The following is a 21746-nucleotide window of genomic DNA, read 5'->3' on the forward strand; positions in this document are numbered from 1 at the left end:
CAGGTGACCCTGAAAACACAGATAAACCTCCAAGTGGCCTCAACGACTCTAAACAGATGCAAATGACCAGCTGTCTGCAAGCAGTATAAATCCTTCCATTCTCCACCATCCAGTAGAGCTGAAGAAGCTTCTTGGATGAGAAGCAAAATGTCTTCAAAAGAATAAAACAAGGAAGTCCAGTTGCCTCCTTAAAAAAGTACCTTTGGATGCCGGATGACCAAGATTTGGATGACTGAGAATCTCTAGACTTTTAGCTATACAATTTGGGATGAACACCCTCTGAATGGTGCAAGAGTATGAACGATTTCCAGAAAAATTGCAGATTACAGGAACCAGGAACAGTACTCGGGTGATCCTGAGGACATAGATTAACTCTCAGGTGGCCTCAATGACTCTCTAAAAAGGATGCAAGTGACCACCTGTCTGCAAGGAGTATAAATCCTTCCATACCCACCATCCAGTCAGAGCTGAAGAAGTTTCTTGGATGAGAAGTGAGAAGTCTTCCAAAGAAAAAAAATCAAAGTCCAGTTGCCTCCTGAAAAAGCACCTTTGGGAGAATAGTACTAAGTGAGGTTCACAGGCAGGAAAATTAGTCAATAGGAGGGTTCTGAAGCGGTGCAGACTTGATTAATAGCTGGAAAGGATACTGAGGGATACCAAGCAGGAAAATGTCCCAAGAGGTGACGATGCAGATCCTCAACTTACGATTACGATTGGGACCACTGCTAAGCCAGGCAGTTGTTAAATGAATCACACCTGATTTTACAACCTTTTTGCCATTTTAAGGTCGGACGTTATCATTCCCAAAATCAAGACATGAAAATCAAGGAAGACTTCATGAATAATTTATTCCATTTGAATTTAATTCTTAAAAAGTATAGAAACCTGTTTCCATTCCCTGAATCACAATTTGTACAAGTTGGCATTCTGTAACAACACTTTATTCCTAATTTCTTTTTTCTTTTTAGTTTTTCATCCCATTTAACTGCAATGTTCAGTGAAGAAAGTGACTTGAAGCATTAAATACTGGAGGGGAAAAAAAGCATTAAATGATACTGAAAAAGAATTATCCACTCATCCAGTTAAAATGATTCAGCTTTTGTTTTTTTTTTTTAAAACAGCTGTGAAACTAACATTTCCAGGAACTTTGCTTCTTTTAATGCCAAGTTCTCAGATCTGGTTTATTTGGAAAACCTATGAGTTATTAACATTTTCTTGAACATTTCAGCCCAAGGAATTTATTTTCTTCCACTGAAATGTTACTGGCATAGCAACAAGTGCAAACTAATATTTTCTGCAAGTTTTTTAGGGATTTCAGTTCATTGGACACAGATGCTATTTTTAAAATCAGTATCAACCAAGGAAAAATTTCCGGACAGAATAATTAACCAGTGGAATAACTTGTGTCCAAAAGTTGTGCGTGCTTCAACATTGGAAGTTTTCAAGAAGAGATTGGACAACCGTTTGTCTTGAATGGTATAGGGCTTTCTACCTGAGCAGGGGGCTGGACTAGAAGACCTCCAAGGTCCCTTCCAACCCTGTTACTCTCTTATGTGAGTTGAATTTCACTTGGGGGCACATTTTTTATTGTTCTTCTCTCAAATTACGCTCTCTGATCTGGTGTTTCTAGGAGGAGGTTGGGGTGGAAAAACCCATTCTGCTAGTACGTAAAAGGGCAGACACTATGTATAAAATTCAATCACTGGACAATCTTGAGAAATCAAGTCCAAAATCGTCTCTAGCAGAATGTCGTTGGTTGAGGAACCTTGCCAAATAGGAATAGAATAATTAATAATATGCAAATATTAATAGAATAATAGGCAATGCCACAGAACTGCTGTGCTGGAACAGAAAATATTAATAGAATTAATATTAATAGAATAATAGGCAATGCCATAAGATTGCTGTACTGGAACAGAAAACTGTCAGGTGCAACTTTTGAACAAGTTTATACTGTAGTTGAACATGTTTGAATACAGGTAGTCCTCAACTTAGAGCCATTCATTTAGTGACCATTCAAAGTTACGGCACTGATAAAAGGTGACTTATGTCCATTTTTCACTTACAACTGTTGAAAGCATCCAAGTAGTCACATGATCAAAACACTTAAAACCCTTGGCAATTGAATGTATTTATGACTGTTGCAGTTTCCTGAGGCCATGTGTCATATAAATAATCCAAAGCAACAAACATGCCTTAATATTCCTTCCTCTTCCTCTTCCCCCCCCCCCACACATACACACAGGTTGAACTGAGAGTGGGGGGCTGGCCCAAAGTCACCCAACTGGCTTCTGTGCCTAGGGTGGGACTAGAACTTACTGTCTCCTGGTCATTGACCCAAAGTCACTCAGCTGGCTTTCATGTCTGAAACAAGACTAGAATTCACCATCTCCTAGTGATTGATCCAGAGTCACCCAGTCCAGTTATAATCTACCAGGTGCCTTAACCACTAACTAGAGCAACAAGAGAGGGAGGGTGGGAGGAAGATGGAGAGGGAGGGAGGGAGGAAAGAAGGAAGGAAGATGGATAGAGGGAAGGAAAAGGGTGGGAGGGGGGACAGGAAGGAAGGAAGGAAGGAAGGAAGGAAGGAAGGAAGGAAGGAAGGAAGGAAGGGTTTATTGATAGAGTTAGAGGCAGCAGTGAACAGTTTTGTGGTTTTTCACATCCTTTTGTGTTTTCATTATACCAAGATACAACTGTTTAGTTAAAAAAGGAAAGGCCATATACAGATAAGCTTAAGAGTTTCCACTACAATGTGCAAACAACAAAGATTAAATCAAAGCATTGAGAGAGGTAGGGTTTTTTTAAAAAAAGAAGACTGAACTTGCATTAAATGGAATCGATTCTGTAAGAATCTAGTGAAAATCTATTTAAATTAATAACTGCAGTCTTCAGAAATAAAAATCAACTAGTTTTCTTACAGCTGCAATTGATTTTAGCATTTTTAAAATGGCTTGAGCTAAACTAACGTTTCAGCCTGAAAGAGAAAGGATTGTGATAGAAGCAATTTCCCCATAATTCTGACCCCCAAGAAGTTTGATTAGTGACAAACACAAATGCTTGAAAATGAAAGTGACACAGTTTATTGAGGGCAAGGATTTCTTTGTTTTAGAAAAAAAGTGTCGCAATTTCATCAGATGACACAGATTCTGTCTTGGCTAAAATGCACACAGTGAGAAACATCAGAGGCCCTTGTAGTTAAAGCACATCCACCTTCCTTCAAGAAAAAGGGAAGGGAATCTGCCAAAGTTAGTCTCGGCCCTCAACAGAAATACCAATAAAATAAAATAAAATAAAATAAAACAATTTATTATTATTTTCTTCTTTAAATTCTCACTACAAGTTAAACCACCTAACAATATCACTTTTTTTTTAATATATTGCCATTATGTTAACTCTGCAAATGTGTGATATAAAATTGCTGTAAGACCTGGTACCTTTATTTTTTCTTCAATTTTATATAAACACAGTGAACTTCATTACTGTACACGTATAATCTGCAACTACAGCTTAGCTGTAAATCTCCCACACACAAAGGTATGGACATTTCTATCCCTCCCCACTTCCTATATTCCCCCATTAAACTGTACATCAAGACCAAATACAAATTTTTGCTGTCCCCAACCCTACCCACCCGCTTACAAAAAAATAATACTCTAAAAGCAACCTACCGCAACTTTCAATTAAGACGATTACAGATATAATTTTAGACCAATTGCTTTAAAGCAAGAAGGCAGTATAAACCTTCTAGGAAATTTTTTTTTTATAAAAGAGGTTAAGAAATATAAGACAATTTATACATTTAAAAACTTACAATAAATAAGAGATGCAGGCATTTTTTTTTTTTTTTTGAATACTAGATACTATAATCCAATACAAGAACATTGCAATGTTCCAAAAACGTTCCATAAATTTTTTCGTCGTTTCTCCCTCGTTCATCTTTTTTTATGGTCTCCATGCTCATTCTTTTTTCTTAAAATATTTATTAACATGGCAGCGGCCTATGGCTCATAAACTCTTCACAAATACTGTGACAGGTTGATGGGCGGAAGGAGAATGGATACTTGGCTACTCAAAAGATGCGTTATAATACATGTCGACTGACCGGTTCACCCCTTCGGCCAGTCAGATATACGCAATACACCAACCCAAAAAAAAAAAGGAGAGAGGAGAACAAACAACCTCTCACTGAAAGTCAGAATCCTTGGAACCAATGAAGGATGATGATTAACAGCTTCCCCCACTTCCCCCTCTGCCCTCCATCACAAAAACGACAAGTTACAGAGAAGAATTAGTTAGCTTGAGTCCTGCAGTGGAGTCCTCTTTTCCCTTTTTTCGGTTGTTGTGTCTGTTCTTCATCTCGCTCGGTTTGGATAAAGATCACAGCATATTCGTGATAAAGTTATACAACTGATTCAGCACCACGAAGTGAATTGGGAGACACGATCGCCGGTCCTGGGTCGCAGGATCACAGGTGAGCCACGAGAGTGCATTGTACTGTTCCAACACAAACCTTGAAGACAGAAAAAAAATCAAACAGGTCGTCAAAAGGGAGGTGCTTGGGGCTTTCGGAGAAGCTCCGCCGGTAAAAATCCAGTGACTCAACTTCCAAACTCCACACGCAAATTGAAGTTCTATGTCAACTCATAAAATATTTTATGGTCTTTTTAGTGTTGCCAACAGAAAGGGGTGGGGGGAGCAGTGCAGCAGCTTGCAAAACCGAAACTGCATTCCATAAATAGTTTTTCAAAGATAGTAACTAGGTGACTAACTTTCTGCCTCACAAAATTCTAACTGGAGAGCATGATTGGTGACTCTTGGCTATGGATGGGTCCCATTGGAGAATATGTATTACGATGCACCCAGGGGGTGGAGGGAAAACCAGGGTCACGGGTGACAATAAATTACACCCAGGCAGTGCTGGCATGTTAACGTCCAATAAATCCCTTTTGAAGTTTTGGAAGTCTGGCTTGAGACTCATGATTTAATTTTGGGGAGGTGGGGGAGAGAGAATGCTGGAATCCTGACATTCTACAGATAAAAAGAAACTGAACATAGGAGACAAGAGAGCTGCACTCAGCGATGATATAGTCCTCAATTTATGACCTTTGAGCCCCAAATTCCCATTACTAAGCAAGCCAGCTGTTAACTGAATTTTGCCCCATTTTACAACCTTTCTTTAGCTACAGGGGATTAAGTGAATCACGGCAGTTGTTAAGTTGGTCACCCGGTGGTTAAGTGAATCTGGCTTCCCCATTGACTTTGGTTGTGAAAAGGTCGCAAAAGTTGATCATCTGACCCCGGGACACTGTGACCGTCATAAATTTGAGTCAGTTTCCAAGCAGTTTCACTTGACTGTGGGGATGCTGCAATGGTCGTAAGTGTGAAAAATGGTCATGTCCATTTTATCAATGCCGTTTGAACTTTGAACAGTCACTAAATGAATTGTTGTAAGTCCGGGACTACCTCTAAATTTCTCACCCTGTGTCCTTTACAGGGTGAAGAAATTAGCGAGGATTCCTTTCAGGGTTGCTCAGTGTGGCCTCAAACCACAAAATGAGTGGCAAATTAATTTAATAATAATAAAAATCTGCTTATTCCAGGCTCTCAGGAAGAACTTGATAGGGGTAAAAATGCAAATTCAGTCTGGATGACTGCAGAAAGTAGTAGCAGCAGTAGTAGTAGAAGTTGTTGTTATAATAGGGATAGGGGAAGGAGGAGGAGAGGGGAGGATGAGGAAGAAGAGGAGGGGAGGGGGAGGAGGAGGAGGAGGAGGAGGAGGAGAAAAAGAAGAAGTAAGAAGGAGGAGGAGAAGAAGGAAGAAGGAAGAAGGAGAAAGAAGAAGAAGAAGAAGAAGAAGAAGAAGAAGAAGAAGAAGAAGAAGAAGAAGAAGAAGAAGAAGAAGAAGAAGAAGAAGAAGAAGAAGAAGAAGAAGAAGAAGAAGAAGAAGAAGAGGAAGGAGAAGGAGAAGATGAAAGGAAGAGGAAGGAGGAGGAGAAGAAGGAAGAAGAAGAAAGAAGAAGAAGAAGAAGAAGAAGAAGAAGAAGAAGAAGAAGAAGAAGAAGAAGAAGAAGTAGTAGTAGTAGTAGTAGTAGTAGTAGTGGTGGTGTTCCACCTCTGTCCAGGGCTCTTCTGTCTCTTATCTGACTTATCTGTGTCTCTTGGCCCAGTCTCCCAAGGTCTATGGATTATACAGTATAAGGACTTTCCAACCTTGGCAACTTTAAGACTTGTAGACTTCAACTCCCAGAAGTTGAATAGCTGACTGGGGAGTTCTGGGAGTTGGAGTCCACAGATCTTACAGTTGCCAAGTCTACGGACCTTGGCTTATACTGAGATAGAAGGGCAAAATAAAACAAACAAACAAGCAGGAAGCTACTGACAGGTCAAAACAGAGATGTGCCCAGTAGTGAATCTTTAAACAATGAAAAATGCACTTCTGCGATAAACATACTCGACGCATGCAGGGAACACGCTTACCTGAGGACATCGGAAGTTTGATTCGAGTCAAGAGGGTGGGAGTGTTTACTGTGAAGTAGCTCGTCCGACTGCACTGAAGGCACGTGGAGGTGCAAAGAAGCCTTTAAGAAAATGCCAAAGCCCAGAGTCAGTGCTCAGAGGGAAGCTCATGTGATCTGTTATCTCCCAATTCAATCTGCAATGGATGCTCTAGCTATGGGGCAAAATCTCAGAAAAAGAAAACACTAGGAATTGTGGCTTAGGCCTTGGAAGGAAAGGCAGGAGTTCTGTGCTAAGTGTCCTTGGTTACAGCCGACTCCTAAGACTTGCGGCTTGTTACCTCTTTGGGCAGAAGTTCCCTCCTGCTCTGAAAAAGCAGCAGTGAGGTATACATTTCATGAACATATTTTACAGCTACGTTGTAATATAGAGGACACTTCTTTTCTGCCTGCCGTAATCAATATGTCTTTCTTTACTATCCTTTCTCCATTCTCCTTGCCTTCCTCTATTCCCCTTTCCTTCCTTTCCGTCGCTTCCTCAATCTTCTTTCCTTCCTTCCCTTTCTTTTCCACCCTTCCTTTCCTTTTCTTTCCTTTCCTTTCCTCTCCTTTCCCCTTCCCTCCTTCCCTAACCGCTTCCATTCCTTTCCTCTCCTTCCCTTCCCTTTTCCCTTTCCTTTTCCGTCTCCTATCTCCTTTCCTTCTCCTTTTGTCCCAAAGGTGCTTTTCACAACTGAAGGAGCTCCTTGGATGAGAAGCAAAGCCTTTTTTAAAAAACAAAAAACAAAAACCCAGGAAAGTCTAGTTGCCTTTTTGGAAAAGCACTTTGGGACAACCATGACCGGGATGATTCAAAACCTCCATGGCATAAGAGAGAAGAGTGCTCCTTTCCTTTCCCCTTCTCTTCCCTTCCCCCCATTCGCTTTTCCTCTCCCTTTCCTTTCCGAAAAGTGTCCCGCAGAAATAACACGAGGAAAAGGGAACCCGGTCCTTATGGCTTTAGCTCTCCTGTTTCTGACATAAACTTTGACCAATGCTCCTGCCCTGCCCTCCCACAACCCCCCAGCAACAGGAGCTCCTTACCTTAAGAAACAGAGGGCACTGATTTTGTGCTTGAGGACATGCCGACCAAAACCAGTCAGGCAACGGACCTGCTTTCGCGGTAGAGACGAAGTAGCCGAGGGCCAACGGCTGCTGAAGAATGTTGGGGACTTCATCGTGGGATTCGGTTGAGAGCAGCCGGTCTGTACCTTGACCCTGATACGACCAAGAGAGAAAACTGGCATTTAGCATCAACCTCAAAGGGCTCTAATTATATAGGGAGCCTCTGTGGCGCAGGGGTTAAGAGTGCAGTCCTGCAAGCTACTTCTGCTGTCTGCCGGCTGCCTACAGTTTGGCAGTTCAAACCCCACCAGGTTCCAGCTTGACTCAGCCTCCCACCCTTCTGAGATGGGTAAAATGACGATCCAAATTGTTGGGGGCAATATGCTGACTCTGTAAACCTCTTAAGAGGGGGCTGTAAAGCACTATAAAGCGGTATATAAGTCTAAGTGCTAGTGCTAATGCTATAATCCACCAATTGAGTATTCTGTTTCTGGTAGTGATCTGCCAGTTGCTCCTGGTGAACTTACAAGCAAGATATAGGGAGCTCTCTTTCCCTCTCTCACTCACACGCGCACACACTTTCCTTACCCCTCCTAACCACAGAGTTTACAGCCATCAATAGCCTCATCGCCTGGAAATTTATTAAATTCACCTTAAAAAGGACTTCAGTTGCTCACCATTACCCTATCTTCTGCTGGTCGATTTCATTGGACACTATGTGAGTTTAATTATAGTCTCTGTCTTACGACCATTTGTTTCATGACCATTTGAACTTAACGGCATTGAAAAAAGTAATGTATCACACGCACGCACACACACACACACTTCCTTACTCCTCCTAATCAAAGAGTTTACAGCCTTTTAAATTCACCTTAAAAAGGAGTTCAGTTGCTCACCATTACCCTATCTCCTACTGGTTGATTTCATCAGGCACTATATGAGTTTAAGCATGTACTACAGGTAGTCCGCATCTTACAACCATTTGAAGTTACAATGGCGTTGGTAAAAAGCAATGTATGCCAGTGTTCACACTTATGACTGCTGCAGCATCCCCATGAACATGTGGTCTAAATGTGGGCCCTTGGCAACTGGCGTGTATTTACGACCGTTGCAATGTCCTGGGATCAGCTGATTGCTATTTGAAACTTTCCCAGCCAACGTCCAACAAGCAAACACAATGCAGGAAGGTAGATTTTCTTATCAGCTGCAATGATTCACTTAACAACTGCAGTGTTTAGCTTAAAAAAAGAAAACCAGAACAAGAAAAAGTCGTAAAATTGGGCCTGGTTCACTTAACAACTGTCCTGTTTAGCAATGCTAATTCTGGTCCCAACTGTGGTCACACATCAAGGACTACCTGTATGAAAACTGGAATTTTACTTTGGATGTCATCTACCATTCAGCTTCACTGAAATATCCTGCTTGGTTCTAGCATTACAGGTAGTCCTCATCGTACGATCACAATTGAGCCTGAAATGGTTGTTGTTAAGTGAGACATTTGTTAAGTGGGTTTTGCCCCGTTTTACGATCTTTCCTTGCCACAGTTGTTAAGTGAATCGCTGCAGTTGACAAGTTAGTAACCTGGTTGTTAAAGCGAATCTGGCTTCCGCATTGACTCTGCTTGCCAGGAGGTTGCAAAAGGTGGGTCACGTGACACAGGGATGCTGCGACGGTCATTAATACGAATCAGTTGCCAAGCATCTGAATTTTGATCATGTGACCATGGGGATGCTGCAAAGGTTGCAACTGTGCAAAAAGATCGACAATGTTGTTGTAACTTTTGAACGGTTACTAAATGGACCGTTGTAAGTCGAGGACTACCTGCACAGAAGGGAGAAAAACACACACATACTCCCAGCACTGCACAAACTGTCATTGTTTATCGGCCAAATTCAAAGTGCTGGTTTTGTCTTATAAAGTCCTTCAAGGCTTGTCTCCAGCTTACTTTACGGACTGTCCCCATCCCACCCCAGGGGGAATCTGCCCACCCATGAGAAATCAAGGGATCATAAAGCTTGAGGACAAGCCTCATTTAGAGTGGCCACCTTATTATGGATGATTTTATCTTTTATCTCCGGAGATAGAAATAGCACTTAGACTTATATACCGCTTCCCAGTGCTTTTACAGCCCTTGCTAAGGGGTTTTACAGAGTCAGCATCTTCCCCCCCCCCCTGCACCCAACAATCTGGGTCCACATTTGACCCACCTCTTAAGGATGGAAAGCTGGGTCAATCTTGAGCTGGTCAGGATCGAACTCCTGGCAGTTGCCAGAGTCAGCCTGCAATACTGCATTCTAACCACTGTGCCACTGTCGGATTAGGTATTAGTTACCTGATAATTATTTAAGTCTTCAATTAATTACTTAATGTTAAAACCAACCTATCATTGTATATTTCATGTTGTAAGCCCACTGTCATGATTCCAGCAGTTACCCCAATTAAATCATGAGTCTTGAGCCAAACGTCCAATACTTCAAAAGGATTTATTGAGAGTTAAGATGTCTGGCACTGCCTGGGTGTAGCCGACTCTGAGACATGTAATTTATTGTCATCCTTGACCCTGGTTCCCCCGCCCCCCCATGGTGTATCATAATTCATATTCTCCAATGAGACACATCCACAGCCAAGAGTCATCAATCATGCTCTCCAGTTAGATATTTGCCTGGCAGAAAGTTCAGTCACCTAGTTACTATCTTTGAAAAACTATTAATGGAACGCACTTTTGATTTCCAAGCTGCTGCACTGCTCTTTCAAACCCCTTTCTGTTGGCAATTCTAAAAAGACCATAGGAATATTTTATGAGTTGACACCCCCCCACCCCACCCCGAGTCTTTTGGAATGGATGGCCAAAACAACACCATCAAAGAATAGCAACAGCACTTAAAGACTTATATACCGCTTTGCAGCCCTCTCTAAGCGGTTTACAGAATCAGCCTATTGTCCCCTAACTATCTGGTTCCTCATTTTACCGATCTCGGAAGGATGGAAGGCTGAGTCAACCTTGAGCCGGTGAGACTCAAAGTGCCAAACTGCTGACAGTCGACAGTCAACAGAAGTGCCTCCAGAGAGCAGTGAAAATCATTTTGCTTTAGCAGGCACCTGGTGACTAATTATTAATAGTCTTTGTTTGACTGTACCGCACTAGGCTGCCAACTTTCTATCCTGATGATGTGGAATTACACGTTTATTATTTGTGTTTTATCATTCTGCAAACTTCTCAGCGCATTGGGTTTATTTTTAAAGGTAGTCCTCGACTTACAACAGTTTGTTTAGTGAGCGTTCAAAGTTATAACGGCACTGCAAAAAGGGACTTACGACCCGTTTTTCACATTTAGGACTGTAGCAGCATCCCCAGGAGCACATGATCAAAATTCAGCCACTTGGCAACTGACTCGTATTTATGATGGTTGCAGTGTCCCGGGGATGATGTAATTCCCCCCCCCCCACTTTGCGACCTTTTCTCAGCCAAAGTCAATGGGGAAGCCAGATTCACTTAACAACTGTGATAGTAACTTAACAATGGTAGTGATTCATTTAACAACTGTGGCAAGAACGGTTGTAAAATGGGGCAAAAACCACTTAACAAATGTTTTGCCTAGCAACAGAAATGCTGGGCTCAACTGTGGTCAGAAGTCAAGGATCGCCTGTATAGATGTATCCTTCCCATGCATAATTCCATAAATGTGTATTACATTTTCCCTTATTTCCCCCTCTTCCCAGAATAGTATTTGCTTCTGAGGAATGATAATTCAACCTCCTGATCATTTTGGCTGCTATTTTGGCCACCACCTCCAGCTCCGTATTTTCCTTTTAACATGCTACAGTTAGAACTGGGTAGCATGTTGTAAGGGTGATCACACTATAAGTGATGTTGCTTTCAAGTCGCATTTAATTCCTGGTGGCTAGAATGGCCCTTCCCTGCCCTTATCTTGACAACAACATGAAAGATTTGTCTTCTTCTGAGGTTCTGTTTTTTTGGTTCCCAAACTAGCCTACAAGCTTAGAGGTCTAGGAGTTGAGCAGGCTGGATTGGAGGGTAGTGGAGTAAAACGCGTCATCAGTTTGGAATCATTGTGCATCCACAAGAAAACCAAGTCTAGCCCTCCATGAATTACACTGATCTTTATCTAACGCCAACTGAGCTTCAACTGTTAACTAACCAGATTCTGGTGTATACGTGACAAAAAAAAAACTCTTAGTGCTTTGAACTCCACTCCTCTCCCTGGTTAATTGCAGCCGATGGGAGGTTTCCCATTCAAGTGCTTACTTGGTGGAACCCTGCTTAACCTTTTCAGGATTAGCTTGGCCACCTACTACGATAATCAAATTATAGTTTTGTAGATCTGATCACCCTGATCACTCTCATCATCATCATTATTGTGAACCTGTGAGTATTGGCTGCAGAAGCATTTAAATATTCTGAAGTAATCACTATATCTAAGAAGAAATTTCAATCAGCTCCCCCCCAAAAAATCTGTTTTCTCATGCAAAGTTACCTTGCCCATATCACCTCCATGGGTGAAGTGAGAACCTGGTGAGTGAACAGGGGATCCTGTTGGGGATGCAACAGGAAGGATGTTTATGAGATCAGGGTCGAGTTCATCCGCAGTGTCCAGCAAATCAAAGAGTCCCATTCCATCTGGTCCATCTTGAAAGAAAAGATTCACAGAAATAGAAAACATTGACTAAGAGGAGCAACTCACATAGTTGTTTTTTTTTTAAAAAAAGAAGAAAGACACACATCCATCCAATGTTAGACCCAATGAGTGTGAATTGGCTTATAGATTTGATGGGATTTGATTTGATTTGATTTGCTGTGATGTGAATGGCTGCCCATCTTGAAACAATTCTGAACAGCTCACAAGAACAGCAAAATTATTTTTAAAAACATGACATAACAAAAACCTGGCACTTTAATCAACGCCCCCCCTCCCCACCAGGTTTCCCAACAACCCTCCACAGACTGTAACGCTACCAACGGAGCCTACTTGTACAGCCAGGTTTTACTGGCTTTCCAGAAAGCTAAAGGGGGTGGTATTCCATAACCAGCTGTGTTGTGTTTCCAGGGTCAATTCAAAATGCTGGCTTGTCCCCTTTAAAGCCCTACATGGTTTGAGGCCGGGTTCCTTGAGGAACCATCTTCTCCCAGTCCTTTCTGCATGTCTAATTCGATCTAGCAGAATGGGTATGCTGCAGATACCGTCAGCCAAAGAATGAGGACCAAAAACAGGTTTATCCCCAGCGGCCCCTATTCTATGGAACATTTTCCCTTCGGAGATTAACATGGCTCCAACTGTTAGCCTCTTTTGCAAGGCCCTAGAAAGCCGACTACATTCCCCTAGCCAGGGGTGCTGAATGTTTCAAGTGCCCCCTTCGTTGGCTGTATTGCTACTAGCCAAGCATCTCGGCTGCAATTTACATTTATTTATTTTGGGTTTTTTTATTGCTTTAAAAAGTTTTAGTGCCTTCATTGTAATATGGTTTTTTTTAAAAAAAACTGTAATTCACCCAGAGTCATTGACTGAGATGAGCGGCTATAGAAATCGGATGGATGGCTAGATGAATGAGATGGGTCAGTCATAGTAAAAGGCTCCTTTCCTGGGTCCCACTATATCAGGGGTGGGCAACCGTGGCAAATTTACAACCTGTGGACTTCAACGCCCAGGATTCCTGATATACCCATATTGACTCAGGTATTCTGGCAATTAAAGTCCACAGATTGTAAAGTGGCCATAGTTGCTCACCCCGATCTATGCAAACTAAGATCTGACTAGTTCCTTTTTATAGTTATAGTTGCCCAGCCCTGCACTACATGTTAATTCTTCAGGGAAGAGACCCAATCTTATCTGATCTGTAGAGTTACTATTTGGCGCTGAACTACAGTATAAAGGCAGGATCTAAACTGTTATGCAGCCAGGATATTCAGTGCCTAACATAGCAATTGAATTGGCAGTTATTAAGTCTGCCTAACGTTTGACCCTTTGCAAGTCTGTCTTGTTTAATTTATTGCATTAGTTTCCAACTACAAAGAACTGGCTCGGCACATTCTCCTTCATACTGTTGCATGGGAAGGATACATCTATACAGGCGATCCTTGACTTATGACCACATACTCTTTCATACTATATTATGAGCAAAATTTTCAGTTGAGAGTGGCATAAGTTCTAAAATGCTCAGTATAGTTTCTGCAAACTAAATTAAAAGGCTGCTTCGTTACAGTGAAGGACTTCTATGCAGGTAGTCCTCAACTTATGACTATAACTGGGACCAGGATTTCCATTGCTAAGCAAGTGGTTAAGTGAACCAAGCCTGATGGTTGTTTAAAGTAATCAATGCAATTGTTAAGTGAATAATGACTTTAGGGGTGTTGCAATGGTTGTAAAGTGCAAAGACCGGCCATAAATTATTTTTTTTCAGCGCCCTCATGTGATCTGGGTGCTTAGAAACCAGCATGCATTTACAATAGTCACAGCATCCCATAATCCCAGGGCCACCGATTGCAACACCCCACAGCCAGATTCCAACAAGGGAAGGCAACGGGGAAGCTGGCACAAAGTCATGAGTCACAGTCGCATTTAATGACCTGGGATTTGCCTTACCACAGCCGGAATTGACGTTTTAAGTTGGTGGGTCCAAATGTCATTTCACTTAATGACCATGCCACTTAGCAATAGAGTTGCCAGTCCCAATTGTAGTTAGTAAGTGGGGTCTACCTATAGAATAGAATAACAGAGTAGTCCTACCCTCTCTTTAGGCAGGAAACTCTATAAGACAAATGGTTGTCCAATCTCTTTTTATTTCCAAGTTGCTTCTCCCTTGATTAGTTTCCACCCATTGCTTCTTGTCCTGCCCTCAGATGCTTTGGAGAATAGATTGACCCCCTTTTCTTTGTGGCAGCCCCTCAAATATTGGAAGACTGCTATCATGTCACCCCTCAGTCCTTCTTTTCCTCAAACTAGACATACTCAATTTCTGCAACCGTTCTTTGTATGTTTTAGCCTCCAGTCCCCTCATCATCTTTCTTGCTCTTCCCTGCACTCTTTCTAGACTCTCAACACCTTTTTTACATCGTGGCAATGAAAACTGGATGCATCATTCCAAGTGTGGCCTTACCAAGGCATTATAAAGTGGTATTAACACTTCATTTCACATTAACACTTCACTATGCTCATGGAGAGTAGTGTTTGGGAGTCCTGAACCAGATGGAAGGAAACCCCCACACCCAGAGATTGCAAGTAGTCCTCAATTTACAACCATTCAGTGACACTTTGAAGTTGCAATGGCCCTGGAGAAAAGTGATTTAGTGCCAGTTTTCACACTTAATGACCGTTGCAGCTCTGTGATCACGTAATCAAAATCGGTGCTTGATAACTGGCATGTGTTTATGACGGTTTCAGTGTTCTGAGGTCATGGGATCACCTTTTGCGACCTTCTGAAAAAGCAAAGTCAATGGGGAAGCCAATTTGCTTAAGGACCGCACAACAGCAGTGATTCGCTTAACACCTGAAGCCAAAAAAAAAAAAAAAAAAAGGTTGCAAAATGCGGCACTTAACAACCGTCTTGGGCTTAGCCACAGAAATTTTGGGCTCAATTACGGTCGTAAGTCAAGGACTACTTGAACCAAGGAAAGAGTCCACAGGACCAATGGGCACGGCTGCCTTCCACATCCCGATCCAATAAAACGGCTGCATCTTAGCCTGCGGTCCTCTCCCTTTTCTATCAATCGAACTATTCAGTGGTTAACATTCCCACACACACGCCCACGCAGGCACACGCACACGTGCACACACGCACACACAAACCATTGTTCGTATTAAAGGCCAGTTCCAAACCAGTTTCAGTGGTGTAGGTGGACGGTGCCAGCTGCACGGACGCAGATGTGGGGAACACAAGTATATGAGTGCACGAAGTGTCCTGGGGGGTGTTGAGCTGGGAGGTCTGCATGTTTAGGGTAGTGCTGCGTCCAAACACTGAGCCGGTGGATACGGAGTCTTTAGAAAAAGGAAGAATGGAGGAGAATTACCCATGGGAGCCCATAGCAAACAGCAATAGCAATAGCACTTAGACTCACATACTGCTTCACAGTGCTTTACAGCCCTCTCTACGTGGGTTTACAGAGTCAGCCTATTGCCCCCAACAATCTGGGTCCTCGTTTGACTGACCCTGGCAGTGGGCACAGTTAATCTGCAATAGCGCTAGCTCTTAGACTTGTATACCACTTCATGGTGATTTACAGCCCTCTCTGAGCAGTTTACAGAGTCGTCATCTCGCCCCCACAACAATCTGGATCCTCATTTGACTGACCTCGGAAGGATGGAAGGCTGAGTCAACCTGGATCAGGTGGGAATCAAACTGCTGGCAGTTGGCAGAGTTTGCCTGCAATAGCGCTAGCACTTAAGACTTATATCTCTCTCCATGGGGCTTTAGAGCCCCCTCTGAGCAATTTTACAGAGTCAGCCTGTTGCCCCCAATAATCTGGGTCCTCAACGACTGACCTTAGAAGAAGGGAAGGCTGAGTCAACCTTGGGCTGGTCAGACTGTGGGCAAAGTTAGCCTGAAATACTGCATTCTCCCCACTGTGCCATCCTTATGGGTGGTCTGTACCTTCCTCAACTCAGTTCTCTACCAGAAGCCTGGGGAGTTTGAGGGTCTTGCACAGGATCTTAGTGGATCATTGCACTTCTCTGGACAGAGAGCTCCGAGTTTTTGGGGGAGTGTACTTCAATAGCAAAAGCACTTAGATGTATCTACTGCCCCCAGAGTGTCTTATAGCACTCTCTGGGTGGTTTGTAATGTCAGCATGTTGCCCACAACAATCTGGGTTCTCATTTTAATGAGCTCGGAAGGATGAAAGGTTGAATCAACCTCGATCCCCATCAAACTCCAGACTATGGGCAGAATTTGCCTGCAATGCTGTATTCTAATCACGGTATCACCAGGGCTCAATCCTATCTTTGCCCTTCCTTCCTTCCTTCCTTCCTTCCTTCCTTCCTTCCTTCCTTCCTTCCTTCCTTCCTTCCTTCCTTCCTTCCTTCCTTCCCTTCCCTTCCCTTCCCTTCCCTTCCCTTCCCTTCCTCCTTTCCTTTCTTTTCCTTTCCTACCTCTTTCACCTTCCTTAATTCTTCCTCCATCAATTTACTTCTTGTTTGCTCAAGAATCTTTCCTTCCCTCTTTTTCTTCCTTCCTTCCTTCCTTCCCTTCCCTCCTCCCTCCCTTTGTAAAATTCCTGTCAAGCCTATATTTTTACTTATTTGTTTCTTTGTTTGTAAAATTTATTAGATGCCTATCTTACCCCGAAGTAACTCTGAGCAGCTTACAATATTAAAACTCCTCTTTGCGGACATTCGAATAGGATGAAAGGATGCTGTGCATACCTGGCATGATCACAAAGGATCCTTGAGGTTCCATAGCCACTAAGCAAGCACTGAGAATGCTGGGGGAATCAGCAGCGGAAATCCCACACATCCTGCACATATCTTTGAGCCTCTTGCTAAGAGACTGCAGGTTCCGGCGACTCAATAAACAGCTCCAATCTGGAAAGGAAACAAGAGCGGCTGACTACCTGGGACATCATTTTTCACAGCCTTCCAGAAAGCAATATTGTCTGCAGAGAAGAAGTTTATCATTTAAAGAATCGTAAGGAAGTGCTTCGAGAATTTGAAAAGAAACGAGGCAACGGGAGTTTCCCACCACTTTAAAACTGCAACCGGTTAGGATGCCCATGTGCTATTTGCCTTGTAGTCTGAAAAGCCAAATGGGAAACTGGTGAGAATTACAGGGTTTCCTCAACTTACAACCGCAACTGAACCCAACATATTTCCATTGCTAAGCAAAACAGTTCTGAAGAGAGTTTGCCCCATTTTGAGTCCATTCTTGTCACAATCGTTAAGTGGATCGCTGTGGTGGTTAAGTTAGTCACACAGTTGTTAAGTGAACCCCCCACTGACTTTTGCTTTGTCATATGACCCTGGGACATTGCAACTGTCATAAATACATGCCAGTTGCCAAGCATGTGAATTTTGATCACATGGCCACAGAGAAGCTGCAGTGGTCATAAGTGTGGAATGGGGTCATAAATCACTTTTCTCCAGTGCCTTTGTAACTTTGAATTGTCATGAAACAAATGGTTTTAAGTCGAGGACTGCCTGTATTGACCTAATAGGAAGCTCATTAGCTATAAAAGCGGGCTCGTATAGATCCAACTAATTAACAAAACAAGACGGGCAACCAACCACACCCCAATTTGTTAAAAAAGTTTTTTGGATATTTATTTTTAAATATACATCAACTTCAATAGATGAATAGTGTGGCATCTGGGTATTGTTCATTTTGATACAAATAGCAATAATAATGTCAATAATACTTGTTGCATTAGTCAAACTTATGTAATTAGAAGCTAGAATAGAGGTAGAAGTAAGAAATTAGTATACACATTTTATATAATAGAATAAAAGGAATAATTAGATGGAAAGATTAGAGGTTGAAAGATGCATACTTTAATATTGTGATTGGCATTAACATGTCACATTGAAACACTGAATAACTATTTTAAAACAAATATGTATATTAATACTAGGATTACACACCCAAATTCTTGAGAACAACTCTGATTTCTAGAGAGTAAGTCTATCAGCCAGGAGTTGCCTTCTGCAGAAAACTGGGATCTAACATGCCCTTTAAAAAATGGTTTGAAGAGTACCAGATAGATATTAAGACTAACGAAATCAAAGTTGTACGCCAGATACAGGTAGTCCTTGACTTATGAGCACAATTGTGTTCAAACTTCTTGTTGCTAAGTGAGACAGCTGTTAAGTGAATGTTGACCCATTTTACGACCTTTCTTGCCGTAGTTAAAGAGAAACACTGCAAAGTCACATTGATGTTAAGTGATTCTTGTTTCCCCGTTGACTTTGCTTGTCAGAAGGTCGCAAAAGGCGATCACATGGCCTCTACAGTATGCAATTGGATACTGCGACCGTCATAAATAGGGAGTTGGTTGATCCTAAGTGTGAGTGAAAATAGCCATAAGTCACTTTTGTCAACGCCGTCATAAATACGTGCCGGTTGCCAAGCGTCCGAATTTTGATCACATGAACACAGGGAATGATGCAAAGGTCGTAAGTGTGAAAAACAGTCATAGGCCACTTTCTTCAGTGCCGTTGTAACTTTGAATGGTCACAGATTGAATAGTTGTAAGGCAAGGATTACCTGTATATTTAGGCTAGGGGTGGGAAACTTCATTGAGGGACACATCAGGATTGTGTTTGGCCTCGGGGTAGGTGTGGAGGTTGAGCATGGCTGGGGTGGGTGTGGCCAGCTCGACATCACTCGTGTTGGGGACACCTGTGGTGGCCAAGCACAAAGGCAGGACTTCCCCCAGACCCTCCCTCACTCTCACTATAATCTATTTCCTTCCTTCCTTTCATTTTGCCTTCCCTCTTCATTCTCCTTCCTTTTTCCTTCCCCTTTTCCTTTGTTTTTCCTTCCTTGCTCTCCTCCCATTTTCTCATCTTTTTCTTTGTCTTTCCTCTTTCCCTTTCTCCTTTCCTATCCCTTCTTCCATGCTCAAATGCAAAAGGGGAAACATTTGTCCTTTAGTTTTCAGTTTGTTTTGCTAGTCCTCTGCCATCGAAAATGGAGCCCCAGGGAGCTGTGTGCGGCACCCCCTGGCCCCATGTTAGGCACAGGTGGCCTCCTGCAGCCCTCTGCCAGCAAGAATGGAGCCCAGGGGGCCGCACCTGGCTGAAAATGGGGCCCGTGAGGTCCGTGTACAGCCCTCCTGAGCTCCATTTTCACTGGAAGAGGCACCTGTTTGCAGGGTGGCCCCACAGGCCAGATCTAAGCACTCCATGGGCTGGATCCAACCCGAGGGGCCTTGAGTTTGATATCCCTGGTTTAGGCAGTTTGCATATCACCATTTCAGGGCAGGCTTCTGCAGTACCTTTCAGTTCCCCGTGGCCGATTCTTCCGAGGCGTCCTATTACAACTCTCCATGGCACAGAACTCATTTGCACAAGACCCAAGCACCACTCCCAGAGTTTCTGAAGACCGAGTCTGCGAGCAGAACCCTTTTTCCTACGAGCCCTGTTGAGAAAGAAAAGTTCTTCTGTAAATAGAGTGTCAGGCACCAAAAATGGGGACCACACATTAAGTTCCAGTTAAATTGATTTATTGCTCAAGCTTTTACACAAGAATCTAGTCAACTAACAGTCAGCACTCAATTGGCACTAGATAAAAATCAATGAAATTCAAGAAGGGTTGGTCTGGGACTGTTTGTTGGAATGTAATGACTCCAGGCTGAGTCCTCTCTTGACTCCACCCCCATGCTCTGCCTTCTCCTACATACAGTTGCCCATACCCTCCCTCCTCAGATGCTCCCAAAAGAACAGTATGATCTGTTACATAACCAAATGGTACTCTCAAAGGCACTTTTTCAAGAGGCAACTGGACTTTCTTGTTTTTCTTTGAAGAAAAGAAAATGGAGGAGCTGAAGAAGCTTCTGGGATGAGAAGCGAAACGACTTCAAAGTAAAACCAGAAAGTTCAGTTGCCTCTTGAAAAAGCGCCTTTGGGACAAATAGTACATTTGCTGTATTTAAAAGTCAGCCAAATGGTTCAAATTTGAAACATTTCTGAATTTCTTCCTCTCACTCAATTATGTTAGTTTAACTTAAATGTTTTAACATTTTACATTGTTGTTTTTATTTTGTAAGCGACCCAGAGTTGCAGATAAATTTCAGGTGGCACATAAATTTAATGAATAAATAAGCTAAGACGACAAAACAAAAAACAAAAAAACCCTGAACCCTCCCTTGCAAAAGAGATGACATTCCTACTCTTTCCTACTTTTTTAAAATGAAAGATAGTTATAAATAAATAATTTCTCATCAAATATGAGTAAAGTATACCAGCATAAAAACGTCCAAAGTAATGTAAGTACACCATAAAAATTAGGTAAGATAATTTCTGAATTTTTTCCCTAATTTTTTTTCCTAAAAGAAGAAGAAAAATGAACAGGAGGAGAATAGAGAGAACTCATCTGTCTTTACTTGATAATTTATAGAATTCCACTGCTGGCTGGGGAATTCTGGAAGTTGAAGTTCACGGGTCTTAAAAGTTGCCAAGGTTAGGAAACCCTGATTTATAGAAATATGTTCCAAGAGAACTCTTGTTGTCTTCCTTACTTGCAACGTAACCATCCTGACTCTTCCGTTAAAATGGGCTGCTAAATTATCTTTAAAAAGGCCATTGTCTCCTACTATTTGACTTAACAAACTCAAACATACCACACACAAAAAAGAGGAAAGGGTATCGGGGGTGTACCTGTTTGGTACGTCAATGTTTATGATGCAGGTTTCCAGAAGTTCTCCGTAGAGATCTGTGCAGGATGCCAGGAGCCACCTTTGATCATGGGACAGACAGTAGCCTACAAAAAGCACGTTGTATTTTTGCCCAGCCTCGCCAAATGTTTCCCCCAGCTCAGTCTGTTTATCTTTGACAGGAGCCAGGATGAAAGGAGGAGCGTAGAGTTTAATACACTCGGGTCTCTGCAAAACACACACAGAGGGGGTGGGGGGAAAAACCAGAATATTGGAAACGTTAGCCATGTTTTACAGTAATTAGTCATATTTTTTTTATAAAACAGACTTGTGTTTCTCCCACACCAATATTACCCACCTTCTGTTTTCACGAATGCATTGTTCACATCTATCACTAATTCCACACCCCCTTCTCAATTATGCACAAAAAGCAAGCTGAGTAGGCCGATAATTAGTTAAACCTAGTAAGGCCTAGCAATACATAGACTGTAATTCTAATATTTTAATCATGTTGCCAAGATAGGAAGTTTGGCGTTGAAGAACATCATTATAAAGTTGAGCACAGGTGTGGGCAAAGAAACTACGGGCACAGGTAGACCTCAAATTGCAACCATTCATTTAGGGACTGTTCAAAGGTACAACAGTACTGACAAAAGTAACTTATGACCATTTTTCGCACTACGGCCACTGCGGCATCCCCAGAGTCAAGTGATCAAAATTCAGACGCTTGGCAAACTGGTTCATATTTATGATGGTTGCAGTATCCTGGAGTCATGTGATCACCTTCTGACAAGCAATGTCAATGGGAACCCAGATTCACTTAACAACCATGTTACTAACTTAACAACTGCAGTGATTCACTTAAC

The 21746-nt window shown here is 42.3% G+C and overlaps 1 protein-coding gene across 2 annotated transcripts in view; it reads right to left on the bottom strand.

Annotated features, from left to right (window-relative positions):
• Positions 1-3060: 3060 nt before the first annotated feature.
• Positions 3061-21746, bottom strand: part of MED13 (mediator complex subunit 13) — a 145795-nt gene continuing 127109 nt past the window's right edge. The window contains exons 23-30 of one of the 2 annotated variants that reach the window (XM_026710143.2): positions 20885-21108; positions 19504-19646; positions 16937-17095; positions 15395-15553; positions 12059-12210; positions 7542-7715; positions 6481-6581; positions 3061-4513 (exon numbers count right to left, since the gene is read on the bottom strand). In XM_026710143.2, the coding sequence (XP_026565928.2) occupies positions 4381-4513; positions 6481-6581; positions 7542-7715; positions 12059-12210; positions 15395-15553; positions 16937-17095; positions 19504-19646; positions 20885-21108 (1245 nt within the window). In that variant the 3' untranslated portion in view covers positions 3061-4380. Of the gene's footprint in view, positions 4514-6480; positions 6582-7541; positions 7716-12058; positions 12211-15364; positions 15554-16936; positions 17096-19503; positions 19647-20884; positions 21109-21746 lie in introns of both variants that reach the window. The other variant, XM_026710142.2, reaches the window with a different exon arrangement.

This window comes from Pseudonaja textilis, chromosome 1 (assembly GCF_049901715.1).
Source record: "Pseudonaja textilis isolate UNSWEBS1 chromosome 1, rPseTex1.2, whole genome shotgun sequence".
NCBI lineage: Eukaryota > Metazoa > Chordata > Lepidosauria > Squamata > Elapidae > Pseudonaja > Pseudonaja textilis.